At 36.7% G+C, this 16,892-nt stretch overlaps 1 protein-coding gene across 50 annotated transcripts in view; it reads right to left on the bottom strand.

Moving 5' to 3' along the window:
- Positions 1-16,892, bottom strand: part of SOX6 (SRY-box transcription factor 6) — a 586,648-nt gene that overhangs the window by 126,226 nt on the left and 443,530 nt on the right. For 43 of the 50 annotated variants that reach the window (XM_087855313.1, XM_087855321.1, XM_087855326.1 and 40 more), the window contains one exon: positions 7,600-7,723. In XM_087855313.1, coding sequence (XP_087711439.1) covers positions 7,600-7,723 — 124 coding nt within the window. The remainder of the gene's footprint in view (positions 1-7,599; positions 7,724-16,892) is intronic. The other 7 variants (XM_045796552.2, XM_045796563.2, XM_045796560.2 and 4 more) reach the window with 1 other exon arrangement.

The following is a 16,892-nucleotide window of genomic DNA, read 5'->3' on the forward strand; positions in this document are numbered from 1 at the left end:
CTTTTCTTAATATCATACACACTTAAACCATGTCTGCAAGGGTATAAAATATCAAATCAGAGAACTTCAGTCTGAATTCTATCTCCACTAATTTCTAGATGGGAAAGCTTGGAAAATTTAATCAACTTATTTACTATTTGTATCTTTTTTTTCTTTTAACAAAATAGATATAATGCCACCTATATCTTAAGTTGTCAAGAAATTAAATGAGAATATATATATATATATATATATATACATACAAATATATAAAAAAATTACCTATACATATACACACATGTGTACACCCCCAACATATATATGCAAATGAATGGTACTCAGTAAATGCTAACTGAAATAAAGGAATTCAAAAGAAGCACTGGGTAACAGTTTTATACAAAAAAATTACACAATCTAGAAGAAATGGACACATTTCTTAAAACACACAAATTACCTAAAACAACTCAAGAAGAAATAGAAAATTTCAGCAGACCTATAACAAGTAAAGAGGTTGGATCAGTAAATAAAACTTCTCAACAAAGAAAAGTTGTGGACCAGACGGCTTCACCAGTAAATTCTTCTGAACACTTAAGAAAAATTAACACTAGGGGCATTTGGGTGACTCAGTCAGTTAAGCGTTTGACTCTTGATTCCAACTCAGGTCATGATCTCAAGGTTGTGAGATCGAGCCCCACATCAGGCTCCACCCTGGGTGTAGAGCCTGACTAAGATTCTCTCCCTCCCCCGTCTCTAATAAAATAAAAATAAATAAAAACAAATAAATTTTTAAAAAGAAAAATTAACACTGATTCTTCCCAAAGCTTTCAAAATAATAGGAAAAGAAACACTTCCTAACTATAAAATAATGAGACCAACATTACCTTGATAGCAAAGTCAGATAAAGACATCACAGGAAAGAAAATTACAGATCAACATCTTTTATGAATATAGATGTAAAACCCTTCAACAAAATATTAGCATATTGAATCCAACAGCATATTAAAAGAATTATTCACCATGACAAAGCAGGATTTATCCCAGGAAAGCAAAGGTGGTTCAACACACACAAAAAGATCAATGTAATACATCACATTAATAGAGCAAAGGGGAAGAAAATCACATAATCATCTCAATTGATGCAGAAAAGGCATTTGACAAAATCCAACACCTTCAGGATAAAAACTGTTAGAAATTTAGGAATAGAGGGAAAGTTCCTCAACACGATAAAGGATATTTATGAAAAATCCATAGTTAACATCACACTCAATGGTAAAAGACTGGAAAGCTTTCCCTCTATGATCAGGAATGAGGTAATGATGCCTTGCTTTCACTGCAGCTATACAACATTATACTGTAAGTTCAAGACAGCACTATTAGACAAGAAAGAAGAGAAGAGAAGAGAAGAGAAGAGAAGAGAAGAGAAGAGAAGAGAAAGACAGAGAGGGAGGAAGGAAGGGAAGAGACAGAAAGGGATGGAGAGAGAGAAAGAGAAAAAGAAAGAAAGAGGGAGGGAGGGAGGGAGAGAGAGAGAGAGAGAAAAGTAAAGAGAGGGAGGGCAAAAGGCATCAAAATTGGTAAGCAAGAGGTAAAACTATCTCTATTTGCATATCACATGATCCTACACACAGAAAATTCCAAAGAATCCACAAGAAAGCTACTAGAGCTAATAAAGAAATTTAGCAAAAGTTGGCAATCTTGTAAAATTAACACACACAAATCATTTGTTTTTCTATATACCAGCAATGAACAATCCCAAAGAAAACTAAGAAAGCATTTCTATTTATAATGGTATCTAAAATAATTAAATACTTAGGAATAAAATCTAACCAAAGGGGCGAAAGGCTTGTACACTGAAAACTAATATAACATCGTTGAAAAAAATTTTAAAAGACCTAAATAAATGAAAATGTTCATCAACTGGAAGACTTAATATTGTTAAGATGTCAATACTATCCAAAGCAATCCATAGACTCAGTGAAATATCTATCAAGATTCCAAAAATCTTTATCACAGAAGTGGAAAACCCAATCATCAAACTTATATGGAATTGCAAGGGACCCCAATAGCCAAAACAATCTTGAAAAAGAATAAAGTTTGAAGACTCATAATTCCTAATGTCAAAATTTACTACAAAGTTACAGTAATTAAAACAGTATGGTACTGGCATTAAGAACAGATAAACAGACCAATGCAACAGAATAAAGGGCCCAGAAATAAGCCCTTGCATATATGGTAAATTGATTTTTGGCAAGGGAGCCAAGAATATTCAATGAGGAAAGAATATCTTTTCAACAAATGGTGCTGGGAAAACTGGATATGTGTATGCAAAAGAATGAAGTTGAACTCCTACTTTAAATAACATATAAAAATTAACTCAAATGGATCAATGACCTAAACTTAAGTACTAACACTATAAAACTCTAAAAAGAAAACACAGGAGTAAATCTTTGTATTTGGCAGAAATCTCATGGATACGATAGCAAAAGCACAGGCCAAAAGAAAAAAAAAAAGATACACTGGCATGCTTCAGAATTAAAAACTTTCGTGCATCAAAAGATACTATCAAGTAAGTGAAAAGGCAACCTAAGAATAGAAGGAAATATTTGCAAATCATATGTCTGATAAGGGATTAATATCTAAAATATATAAAGAACTCCTGAAACTCAATAACAAAAACCAAATAGCTTAATTAAAACTGAACATAAAAATTTAAAAAAAAAATGGGGCGCCTGGGTGGCACAGCGGTTAAGCGTCTGCCTTCGGCTCAGGGCGTGATCCTGGCGTTATGGGATTGAGCCCCACATCAGGCTCCTTCACTATGAGCCTGCTTCTTCCTCTCCCACTCCCCCTGCTTGTGTTCCCTCTCTCGTTGGCTGTCTCTGTCTCTGTCGAATAAATAAATAAAGTCTTAAAAAAAAATTTTTTTAAAAACTAAGCAAAGTACTTTCTCCAAGAAAGATATACAAATTTCCAATATGCACATGAAAAGATGCTCAAAATTAATCATTAGGAAAATGAAAATCAAAACCGCAACGAGATACTAGTTCACATATACTAGGATGGCTATAATTTTTTGGTAAAAGTTGGAAAATAGCAAGTGCTGGTGAGGATGTGAAGAGATTGGAACTCTTGCATTGTTGGTGGCAGTATAAAAGGCAAGCCTCTGTGGAAAACAGTTTGGCAGTTTCTCAGAAAGTTAAACACAACTACCATACGACCCAAGATTTCTGCTCCTACATAAATATCCAAAAGAATTGAAAGCAAGGACTCAGACATTTGTATATCAATGTTCACAGCAGCAATATTCACAGTGTCCAAAATGTGGAAACAACCCAAGTGTCCATCAACAGATGAATGGGTAAACAAACTATCTATCTATCCATATATATAATATATATATAGACTCACACACACGACACACACACACACATATAGAGACATAGCCATAAAAAAGAATGAACTTTTGATAATATATTGCAATATGGATGGACCTTGAAAACATTATGCTTAGTGAAATAAGCCAGACATAGAAAAACAAATATTGTATGATTTCACTTATAAGAAGTGTCTAGAATAGGCAAATTCACAGAGGAAGACAGTAGACTAGAGGTTACTAGGGGATAGGGAGAGTTATCATTTAATGGACACAAAGTTTCCATTGTAGATGATTAAATGTTTTGGGTATAGATAGTGGTGAAGCTTACACAACATTGTAAATGTATTAATGTCACTGAATTATACCTTTATAAATGGTTCAAATATTAAATATTATGCTATGTATACTTCACCAGAATTTTTTCTAAAAGAAGCACTAGGTATACTTATAAAATTGTTTTTGGTCATCAGGCAGAGGGATAATATATCTCAGTCCAATGCTCAGTTTTGGGACAATTCTAATGGATAAGGATGTAGTTTAATATTGTTAAATTTACTTAGTTTCATGGTCAGACTTTACCCACAAACCTAGTGCCTTAGAATTTTCAAAGAACTTACATACATTGTAACAAATTTAATCTTCACACCCACGCGGAGCAGTGGACATATTTCTTAGATGACAAAAATGTGAGGCTCAGCAAGGCTAAAGGACATGTTCAAGTAAGAATTAAATAAAAGAATCCACGTAAAATATTTAGCACAGTGTTTGGCACAAAGCAGCCTATTCAGGGGGCTTTAGCTATTATATTATAATAATGACTGGGTGGAAAGCCAGGAGCAGGCAGAGATCCTATTCCCAGAGTCTCCTAGGAAGCCAAGGGGGCTGCTCCAGCAGCAATTATTTTAAAAATCCGAACTACACAAAGTCCATGGGTCAGCCTCACCATCCCTGGCATGCGAAAGATGCTATCCATTATTTTTATTTTATAGCCGATTCAATCCTGTCTGACATACACATTTCCAGCTATGAAAGAGGCTTAATCTTTTAATTTTCTCAAATATATTTGCTTAAACACATTTATATTGCCCCAGATTGCTGCATCTCTGTTTCATGATGTGAAAGAGCAAAGTAACCAAATTCTGTCGTGTATGTTCTGGGCCCTGATGAATTTTTTCTAGAATGAGGTGTCTAATTACAGAACCAGTAAAAAATAAATAAATAAAAAATAAAAAAAAATTAAGGATTAAAACTCAATAAAGCTATGTCTACGGATATTAATCTGATAGATATTCCCACAGAAACTGCACAACCCCTGTAGGCCACATGGCTTCTCAGCAACCCACCAAAGTGGGAGGACTTGTTTTGTGTTTATGGCACACCGGGACTCTGATATGCCCAGAGCAATGTTTAAAATTATCTGAAGGGAAGAAGGTCCATAGCCCTAAGTATATTTGTTTAGACTATCCTAATAATGGATTCAGAAACAGTGAACATCACCCTCAGATAGCCCGTTTGCTTTCTAGAAATCAAGACAATTATTCAATCAGCTGAAGGCACAAACACTATGGAATTGTTTCAGGTTATGGGAAGGTGAAAAAGAGCAAAAAGAGAGGCATTTATTTTCTAATTTATAAAGACCAAGATAGTAATTGCTCATCCTCTTGTCTAGGGGATCAAAATATAAAGTTATGCTACCATTTCACATCTTTTATATGTGACAGAACTCTCTTCTAAAAATTTAATCATTGTTTCACATGTATTTCAAGTGAAATTATCATAGCTCAGTTTGGAGCAAAAAGTTTTCCCAGTCCGATTCTAGTCCAACACAATTCTACTCCCCCAGTTCATGTGAAGGACAAAACACTGCATAGATTAAGTCGCCCGAGTATGTACTTCTCTACTAATTGCATAAAAACAAATAATTTTAATCCTTTTAAATATAATTTGTATATACAATAAAACCCAGATCAGCCAAAATATTAGAGAATTTAGAGCTCTGGTTAATAAAATCCTCTGACATAACTTAGAGGTCACCAGAAAATACTTTATCAGCCTTGCTTGTGATTAAAAATTGTCCTATGTGCCCAAATCCAGGTCATGCCTTAACCAACAGGTTTTTGTTTTTTGTTTTTAAAGATTTTATTTATTCATTCGACAGAGATAGAGACAGCTAACGAGAGAGGGAACACAAGCAGGGGGCGTGGGAGAGGAAGAAGCAGGCTCATAGCGGAGGAGCCTGATGCGGGGCTCGATCCCATAACGCCGGGATCATGCCCTGAGCCAAAGGCAGACGCTTAACCGCTGTGCCACCCAGGCGCCCCAACCAACAGGTTTTAACCACCATAATCAAACACAATTCCGGTACCCCTGAATGCTACTGTATGCTGCTCACATGTTTTTCGATGGAGATAACAGTTCTGCGCAACACTTTCCCAATCTCCGTATTCTTCTTAGTTACTTACTAGTCTCATTGATGCTGTGTGAGAAGAATTTTTAAAAAGTCATCCAAATTCATTAACTATATAACAATACATTGCCCCATGAAAAATGGCATTATTGTTTTGACAAAATTAGGTTAGTAACATGTGAACTGTATCAATGTTATGTCCAGTAGAAATAAGGCTCATACCCGATTTTTAAATGTGGAGCATTTTAAATTTAGAAGCACTGAAATTAAAGTAAGGGTTTCTATAGACGAAAAGGTTTCTAAGACTGGTATAGGGATGACAACTCAGATTCAGGGTAAACCAGTAAATTTAGCTTACATCAATGTTCCAAAGGAAGTCAAGATGGAGAAATAGTTCAGAACTACTTAGGGAGATCAGGGAAGGCCCGAACCACTGCACTGACAGAAACACAGTCTCTGACAAAATATACTCCTGCCCTTAATATGGATATCAATTTCATAGGGAATATACCTTGCTCTAAAAAATCCCACTCTAGAAAAGTTTAAACGATAAAATTTTCTTTCATTCAGGTATCCCAAAATCTTTGGTAAAACCAGGTCTAATTTGTATCTGAGGAATTTTCAAAGTCAGTTATTAAAATGAGCCGATTCCTTAACATCTCTATTCCCTGAAACACATGAGTTCTGACAGGCAACCTACCTTTCCTCACAAGGAAGGTGGTAATCCACAAAATGCAAAAGAGTAATCAATAGCAATAAGCAATTAAGATAGATGTTAAAACTCACCTAGGTTTGTTTTTATGCTACTTAGTAAGCTTCCTTACTGAGGATTTCAGTAAAGTGATTTAGATTTTATTATTACTTTAAGCACATTAAAATGCCTGTGTTCACTTTATAAACCCTCTGCCCAAAGAAACCGCTGCACTCAGATTTGTTGCACTCAGATTTGGTGGTTAATATAATCAGGTTAATATGTTAAAAAGAACTTGACACGGAAATTATTAATGAGTAGAACAAGGTCACTACTTCTGAGCTGAGGTCACTTACAAAGAATGCACAAATGAAATTAAGGTTGACTTTATTTACTTGACTATCTTCTTACATTGGATTCCTTTGGCAACATATCTTTAAACATTTAAAGCCCTGTTTACAAGGAGGCTCTGTAAGAAGCTTCAAACCATTATGTCCCTAATTGAATTCCCCAGGAGTCCAGTAAACTCAGAGGAATAAAGAAAAATCCTAACATTTGCTAAATCATCTCAAAACATATTTCACTGCAAGGTTATGTGACCTGTTTCTGAAGTTCAAAGATGAATGAGAAAATACTACTGAATGCTTCATTATTTAAACTCAAATCAAAAGGAATCTTACCTATTAGCAGTGAGCTAATTAAATCAGTCCCGTTTTAACTTTTCTTCCAGGAGAAATCAGACAACAAACAACAGTAACATTTTATAGTGTATGTGACCACTGTCCCAGAGCATGAAAGCTCCCAGGAGGAGGAGGGAAGGGTCTTTAACCAAAGACAATTATTTGCAGTAAAGGTATGAGAGAGAGGGGACAAAAATTTGTGGTCCCCAGGGAAAGTAGCATTCTGTCTGCGAATTCAGAACAAACCAAGTGGAAAAAGAGAAAGCAAAAGTTTTTAGCAACCAATGAGTTTGTGAACGTGCCCCCTTCCCAATTAACTTCCCAATTCTAAATTTACGGGAAAATCAGCTTTTATGATCGTTTTATTCATAGTTCCTTTGTAGGCTCCCGTGTTTGTTGTGACTACTAAGCAAAAACATGGGGATCTTAGCATTTCCAAAAGAATGTTAAATTCCTCTCTACTTACCTGGTTTGTATGTTATTCCAGGGGGGAAGAGGAAGCCCTGCTGGGCGGCAGCAGCTGCTGCCAGGGTCCGCTGGTCATGTGGAAAAATTGGGATCATGAGCGGAGGCATGTGACCCTGAACCTGCTAAACAGAAGAGAGCCTATGATCAGACAGAGAGCAAATGTATGCCAAGAAGTATTTGTTTTTCACTCCTGCTGCTGTGCTGGTACCCAAACAGCCACCCACTTCTGACTTCATTCCAAATCTGCTCCCTGAGAAAACGCAGGCAAAAGTTACCAAGTCCCTGTTCTTAGATCCCATTAGCACTACAAGGACACAATCTCCTTGTGAATTTGCCTCATCCCTGCTTCCACCAAAGTGTGGTGAATGGTTTTCTTTTATCTCGACTCTTTTCCTTTTTCCTTCTTTTTTTTTTTTAACAAAACAACTGGAAGAAGTAAGTTTGCTTCTTACACCATGCAATGTTGAAAGGTTTTGTCCTTTCGTGCTTTGCATTCTGCCCTTTATTGGGAAAGCAGTATTTAGTACCCTTGGTCAGAAAATAATATCTAATTGTTATATATTCCAAAAGCGGTATCTCCCCAGTCTAGGTATCTTATTTCAGAGCCTTACCATATTATGTTAAACATACAGCTCTTCAGATTTAAGGCTACTACATCTTGGCTCCCAATTAAACTAATATTCTTTGCCATACACACCTCGATGTAACATATAAATTGCTTGTCTGGCTTAGCAGTTTTACAGCTTTATGCACTTCCATGTAGCTCAGTAATTATGGAGTTGTATTCAGAGAGCATTTCATAATAAATCCTACTATATCAAATTTCATTTGACCTCAATAAATGTATCAAAGAGCACAAAAATGCAAAATAAAAAATCTTCACTCTATATCAGTATTTGTATTCCATATAAAGAAAATAAAAGCGATGACAAAATCATGCCTGTGAAATCACATTTTAATTTCCTAGCTCTCTTTTTTACTCTATGCATGCTCTGTGCATACTCTGATTCCAGGAGAGCATCACAGGAAGGTTTTGTCCAGGCTTTTAGTGCATGATTTTATAGGCCGAACTACAGGACTTTTGTTATTTAAAGATCAAAACTAGAATGTCCTAACAGAAGTGATCTTTAAGTTCAAACTGGGTCTTTGGGCTCTTTACTCATATAAAAAAAGAAAAAAGCTGCATTATATCTTGTTTAACATTTACCAATAATTTTTACCAAAGAGACAAACATTTACCAATAATTCTACCAACCCCCAGCCCTTCCCCTGTTTAAATTCTTAGATCTCTTCAGGCAAAATTCCGTATACTGGCCGATGACCCTGTTTAAATAGCGCCAGCTTGCCTTGTCCTGTCCCTGTTCCCTCCACAGCCAGGGACATGGTGCAAAAATGCTTCCGTGTGGGTCTAAGAGGTTTCATTTACCAACAGTTTTTCTCTAGGGAAAGCCCTAAGATGTGGGTTAATAAAGGGCAAGCAAAAAATAAACACTTTACAGTATTTTTCTGAATTCATTTCTCAGGAAAATCAACTTATAATAAAAAGGTCTTTGTGCAATTACTACCTTGCCAGTGGGGCGTGAAAGAAACTAGCTTTGGGCAGCTATTTCTACCATTTTAGCTGAGGTAAGCCCGAGTTCTGTACGTTGGAGTACAAACTCAGCCTGCGTAAGTTGAAGCTGATCCCCTCGTGCCCAGGTCTTGCCTTTAACCCTGAAGAAAAGCACTTGGTTTGCTGTTCAACTCCAGCTTGCTGTGACCTGATGCAAACCTGAGATGTCAAAGATGAGGGCACTGTTCTATGTCAGAAAATAAAAGTCTTTTTTGTAGGTGACTGTTGTTCAGTGCAAGAGTACATCAAAGGAAATCATTTCATTTACTTCTAGAAATATGGTTCCTAGCATGCACCTAGAACAGCACAGATGCTTTATGCTCTAAAGGGGAACAAGAAAGTGAGAAGTCTAGGCATCGTATTTATTTATTCTTTCCTTCTTTTTAACGAACACTTATGAAGTTATTCTTACATGCTATGGATCTTGAGAAGTAGCTGAAAAACTGGAGGCTGTTAAGCTTGGGAGAGAGAAGATACAAGGTTATCTTCATATGGCAAAAGAAGTAGATTAAGTCTGAGCAGTTAAAAAGGGTGGAACAAGACTCAGAAGAAAGAGATTTTAAGGGAAGCTTAATGTAAAGAAGAATTTTCTAAAAATGAGTTATTCAACAATCACTCCGATTAAAGAGGCCATGTGTGTCATTTCCCTAGAGGTGGCCGAGTAAAGGCTGTATACCCATACGGTAGAGACACTTTAGAGGCTAAGCATAAGTAAAAACCTGACTATAGAGCCTTTTCAACTTTATAATTCCGATTTTTTTCAAGCTCAGCATTAGGAAGATAATATGATGTAGTCATTCCTTCATTCATTCGTTCACCACACATTTGTTCAGAATCTACTATGCCTACAAAGGCTTTGCTGTCAAACAACTCGGAGCTTAACTCTTTATACGGCCATTTCCTTGGCTGTGTGATCGAGAACGGTTACTTAACCTTTCCGAAGTCTGCGTCTATTTCTTCATGAAAAGCTAATGATACTTCCTTACGTGGTTACTGTGAGGATTAAATAGACCAAAAAGTAACACTTGTGGCACAGTGACTGGCACAAAATAGGCGCTTGGGAAATGTTAGAGCCTTGCTTTTTTCTTACAATAGTTTGCATATTCAGTTCTAGAAAATTATCAAATTATTGAAAAGAAAAAAACAAGAAATAGTGGCTCTTGCCCATAACTCTACTTCAAAAAAGAAAACATGAACCAACTAAATAATTCAGTTTGACAGGCAGAGGCTTGTCATGTTCTTAGCAGACACTAGCCCTCAGAGAGCATTATCCCACCGCAAGCATCTAGAAAACCATGAAAAAGAAGGGGTGGGATTACAAGGATCACGTGAAGATGGAATTTGGGAAATTTGCTGTTATTCATTACACAGCATCTTAGGAAGAAAACATAATTTTACTTCTACACTGATGCCCGAGCTCTTCAGATCATGAGACAACATAAAGGGATCAATGGCAATTAAGCATCAGACTTGATTCTTGAAGTTTGGTGTCTGAAGATATTTCTTTTGTAACTAGCTATGTACATGAGATAACTAAGTAAACCATCTAAGGTCACCTTCAATGCCAAAGAGCTGTAGGTGTTTCCTATTAACATAAGTTAATAGGAAGTTCCTTTCCATCCATCACCCTCTACAAAGTAGGATATGTTAGAAACTTTCAATGCTAACTATTAATTCAGAGGCAGTTTCAATAAATTGAGGGATAAAGTAAATAAGAAGGGGGACAGAAGACATTGCGAAAGCAAAGCGATGATAGAATCAGAGTTTGGAACAGAGCTTAGAGTTGATCTAGCCTTGTAGTTTTCAAAGTGTGGTACCTGACCAGTAACATCAGCAATGCCTGAGAATGTCATAAAAGCAAATTATCAGGCTCTACCCCAGATCTATGAATCAGAAACTCTGGGAACTGGGTCTATCAATCTAATATTTAGACTAAAATTAAATCCAGGGCAGTGATTCTCAAACTTTAGTGTGTATCCAGTTCAGCCACAGGGCTTGTTAAAACAAAGACTGGCCAGCCCTACCCTCAGAGCCTCTAAACCAGTAGATCTAGGTGGGGTCGGAGAGGGTACTTTCCTGCCAAGTACCCAGGTAAAGCTGGTGCTGCTGGTCCAGGGACCACTCTCTGAGAATCACTAATCCAATTCAAACCTCTCAGTTTACACATAGGGAAACAGGGGGCTAGAGAAGCTAAAAGACATGGCCTGAGATCACAGTGCCTATGACAGGGCTGGATCTGGAATCCAGAACGGCCCATCACCCTGACCAGTGCTTTTTCTGCTACATTGCATGGGCTTCCATGAGAGAAAACGAAAAACACATGTGTATGCTCTTTGGGTAGAGAAAATCTGGAGGTCTGCAACCAAAAATGATTTTCTATTTCAGATGTGTATTGTTGGAGTACAGATAGTACGTTGCTCAGTTTCAGTTTGTTGTTTCTTCTCTCTTAGTTTGTACCCAGAAAAATTTGATCACATCTATTGTCATTAATTTCAGTAACTTATTATAATACAGTCATTAGCAATGATCATTCAGCTCTGATTGATAAAATTGCCCTTAACTTATTTTAAGTAAAACAATGATATGAAAAATCAAAATGCCCCTTATTAGAGACAAGCCGAGATACCCAGTAGCAAATAGAATCTAGGCCAAGAGAAGATGATGAAGCGCTCCTCTTGTAAGTCTAATTGCAGAAGTGATAGCAGTGATGATGATGGTAAAGATAATCATCCTCTTCATCACAGCTGCTAATATTCTCCAGTATTTCCTATATATCAAGCACTGAGAAAGTGATTTACGTAATCTATCTCATGTAATCCTCAAAACTCTATGAGGTATTTACTATTATTCTCGTCATTCATTTAATGAGGACAAAATCATGAGAGGCTCAGTAACTCAGCCAACTAAAAAGTGGTGGAGCCAGGATTCAAGTCCAGGTTTGTCAGACTCGGAGTCTATACTTTCAAGTACTATACCGTATTAACCATCAAGTCATCTTTTGTTAAACAGACCATAATGAGATAAGGAATATAATTCTTTGTAATAACAATTGACTGGAAGTTTGATAAAGATAATTGTAAATTCACATGCATTTGTAATAAATAATACAGAGAGATCCCATGAGTCTTCTCCCCCCAGCGGCAATAACTTGAAAAACTGTAGTATGATAATCACAACCGGGGTCCTGACATTGATAAAATCCAACCACCTTATTCAGATTTCCCCAGTGTGATATTATTTTAAAGGAATTATATGTCTTCAAAACTCACAAGGGTAATGGAGGTCTATGAATACTTTCAACTACCACCTTTTACAGAAAGCTGACCAGTATGGCCCAGTGCAAATAATACGAGAAGCAAGCATGTATTAAAGCAACGATTTCCCCCTTTCATAGATTTCCATTTATTGTACTTACTAGAAAATTATTGATTGGAGGTGGGACAGAAATGGAAAGCAAAGACAAGGAAGGGAGGAGAGGTGAGGAAAGAGGGCTTGGTAGCCACACAAGAACCACACAAGCATCTAAAATATTTTTCTCCTGTTAAAGTTGTGAATTAAGTTTGCTGCATTGAGTGTCACGGCTTAAGGCAAACAAAGAATTGTGATTATACAGAAAAGCCCCACCCTGCTCTGGAGAATGTAAGTCTGCCTTTCCCCTTCCTTCCCATCATCCTGTTCTCCCATTTGATGACATGCCAGGGAAGGCAGTCACACTGGAAACAACAACTTCCAAAAATACTTTACTAAAGAATAAAAACTAATAGAATTCCCCTCATTCCATCAAAGAATGACCAGTCTCCACATGTCTTTTCCCAGAAGTTATCAAAATTTCAAATAGCATCTTCTTTTCTTGAAAGCGTAGCTTTCCCTTAGCACAAATTCAAAAGATCTTTTCATTATTCCATAGGTAAAACTGATGTGGTTAATACAAAGAGGAAAATTTGATGTGGCCAAAAATACATCCCTGAGCATGAAGCTGCATTATTTTAACTGCTTTGCAAGTCAGCAGTAACAGGCTGGGGACGAGAAACCAGAAACTCCATCATAGGTGAAGCTTAGTCAGTGCGTCATGAAAGAAACGAACCGCGGGTGCCAAAGCACACTTGTCCACCAATTTTAAACTTCCACAATCCCTGGCCAAAGTGTTGCCCTTTTGGAGAAAGTGGGGAACACATTCTTGATCAAACAGGCTACATGCCCAGAAATTTTAATTGCTCGGTGTTCCACGCATCTTTCAGACAATCGAGACAGCAGCAGATGCGCGTGAAACACTTAGGTTCTGTCTCTTCCTATTCGTAAAACAGCATTGTTGCATCAACACTTATCCCCTTTGTTTTCTCTGTGCTAAGTTGTTGATGATGCCATTTTTTGCCATCTGCCCCAGAGCTTCATTAAAGATACATGAATGGGCTAACTGGCCTGATATCTTGTGAGGAACAGGTGCTATTGTTTGTCCCTGAAGACTTGTACTAAAGATATGACTCAGAATACTTGAGAAAGAGCATCTGCAGCAGTCAGTCAGAGAGCAACTTGGCAGAGACCTGGCTATGCGCTAATATGCAAACAGAGTGACACTCAGGGGGACTCATTTTCTCTTTCATGAAGATTATTTAACTTTTTTGATGATGGGAAATACATATTTGTATTGAAAATCATGACCATATTAATGTCTATTACTGAGTTAAAAACAGTGAGCAAGTGAAGATCATTTTAATGCTTATTTCTAGTAAATCGTTCCTTATGTGGTTTAATTGAAGAAAGCTTCTTTAATCTGTTGGAAGGAATGTTTCCAATGTTTGTAAATGATGACAGAGAAAGAGAGACAGAGATAGAAAACGCGGCGTAAGAAAGAGCAATTGGAGAGGGAGAGGGGGACATGGAGGGGATTTCCTAAAGGCCCTGTTCTTTATTGCAAAGAATAGCTGAGTCATTGGTATGAAGTGTTACCACTGTACAAGCCTCAGTATCTATAGAGTGAAAGAAATAAAGGACCCAGAAACCTTGCATGAAAAACCTCAAGGTCAGGGAGGTGTCTTCTTAGTGCCAGAAAGTACACGCCGAACTGTACATGGATCTCAGTTAATTCTGGAGAGTGAGGAGGGAAAGGATCTCATTGATAGGCTGAATTCATGCCTTAACACAAACCCTTTTCCAACCATTTTTGCCTACAACCTGTCTAAAATATTGAATATGGTTTGCCCTGCCTTAGAAAGCGTGACGCAGTAGTCAGCATATTGAACTTCTCTTGGTTGGAAGTACACAAAGGAGCCTTATATTGTATATGGTCTACTGCTTATTCATAATCATCTCTCACCAAATAAATTGAGTGTCCTGAATGGCCTGTGACATTTATATTTCTACATGCTCCACTGCTCTTATCACAAGGCTGAGGATACAGTAGGCGTTTCGTGTCAACTGATCAATGAGAGAACCACCTAAGTAAGACCTAACAACCTGTTTTCTGAGCACCAATATCCACAGAGTAGTTAATGGTATACCCATCCATAAGTAGGTGAATGCAAACAATTACTTTTATTATTATGAAAGATAATAATAATAAAGTGACTTAAAATAAATCTTGATATCACCCTGTTTGCTTTTCATTTTCTTATTTAGCAAATCTCTGGCTGCTACAGCTAACAGAGGCTAGCAAATCTTTGCTTGTAGACAATCTAGCTCCAGCAGGAGAAAAAAATCAACTTTCATCAGGAACAATTCTGGGACGAGAAAGAGTATTTGAGAACACAAGAGTCCCATCTTCCCAGATGTTTCCCACCAACTTCCAGTGGATATACATTGAAAAAAATGTGGCTGCATCCTGAAGTCCTGCTTTGCTTTTGTTTATTTGTTTGTTTGTTGATGGCAAAATATTCTGTCCCTTCCCCCCTCACATCTCTGTCTCTCTCTCTCAGGTCCCACGGATAGTACACAAAACACCTTGTTACCATTGTTAACATTCATCTTTACTATAGTGCAATTGCTTCCAAGAACTTTGCATACTACTGCCACCACTCTTTTCAAAATCCTCACTAAGGGCCAAGAAAAACCCTGGAAAGGTAGAACAAATTCAAGATATTATAGTTCCAAGACATCCTTTTAAAAACGCAGGCATTATTCTTTCAAAGTCTTACGTTTTAGTTTAAACCTTAATGAAGAGCTAACTTTACACTTATGATACATGCTTTTCTCTATGTATATTATACTTTAATAAGAGGTTAATTTAAGGAAAAAACAGAAAATAACTTCAGTATTTGACTTGTCTTTATTCATTTACACTGTTAAATATATGTAATAAAATATCTAAAATATTCACAGGAGAAATAGAAAAGACGTATCTTGCCCCCAGCTTCACTATGTCCCCACCCTCACTACCAAGAGTAAGACATGCAAACAAAGCATTCTTTTACTAGGTTGGTCTTTAAGATAGTTGTTTAAATCCACATCATAGTCTAGCGTTTTCCAGGTCTCTTCCGTGGTTACACAGGACAGAAACGATCATTTAGAGGACAAGCACAAAGACTCCTATCTATCAGGTCAATAGACCACGTTGTAAAAATCTTGTTTAGGTACATATTCAGGGAGAAATGTTAATAGCCCTGAAAGAGTCAATCTTGTCCTCTGCATTAACACCTCTTTTTATATTCTCAGCCTACTTACACACCCACTCAATTTGCATTTTCTAAAATGGGCAAATATCTCATTAATCTACCAGGATCATCAGTAGTCAAATGTCATTATTTTACGTTTCACTCATTTGTACATTTTCTGTTTAAATATTGAATTTTCAAAGAAAAGAACATGGATTCAGCACTAACGTAATCATAATTCCTAGCATCTTTTACTTATCTGTCCCCTCACTCTCTGAAATAAAGAGCTCCACATGTACAAGATGACCTCTTACACTCCTAAGAAACATGCTACTTCATAAAGGAAGTCAACAGAGTCTGTCCTCAATCAGCTATTCGGCAGCCACTTACTGAGCACCTAGCACTATCTGATGGTATGCTAGGTAGGCACTGGGAATATAAAGATACCATAGAGAAGTCTATAGCCTTATTTTATCAGGTAGTGGTGTTAGGTTTGTTTTCACTTATATAGCAGTATAAATCATCCGGTTTGTCAGCTTACTTTGCAATAGGGTCAACAGAGAAAGGAAAGGTATGCTTAAAAAGAAAACTAAATTACAACAAAAATTCCATTAGGTATCTTTTCATGGTCTTCCTATGGCCTATAACCTAGAAACATTTTGAGACTATTTATGAGGACAAAAGTCAGATTACTTTATAAAATGGATGATAAATGTTAATTAAATGTGTTTAAATTATCTTACTATGTTTTAAGAAACTCTCACCAGGAGGGAAGTAGAATATCCTGGCCATAGAGAAATTAATAAAACATGTTATGCAAAAGTAAAATTTATGATTCATTTGGAATTAGATATCTACCACCTTTTCAATCCATACAAATGCATAATCTTGTCAATTAAATATTATTGTTAAGGTCTAGTAGTATGTTAAAATCACTTTAAAGTGCAACTAAGGAAAATTCATGTGTGTTTATTACTCCTTAAGGATCTATTAGTGGGTATTTTATTCAGATTCGTGCTGTAAAATCTGCATAAACTCAGCATATTGTTATCCCCATGTGTGCATTTGTTTGGTTAAAGCAGAACAGCAAAT

Source organism: Ursus americanus, chromosome 24 (assembly GCF_024610735.1).
Source record: "Ursus americanus isolate L20-20 chromosome 24, mUrsAme1.1.p, whole genome shotgun sequence".
NCBI lineage: Eukaryota > Metazoa > Chordata > Mammalia > Carnivora > Ursidae > Ursus > Ursus americanus.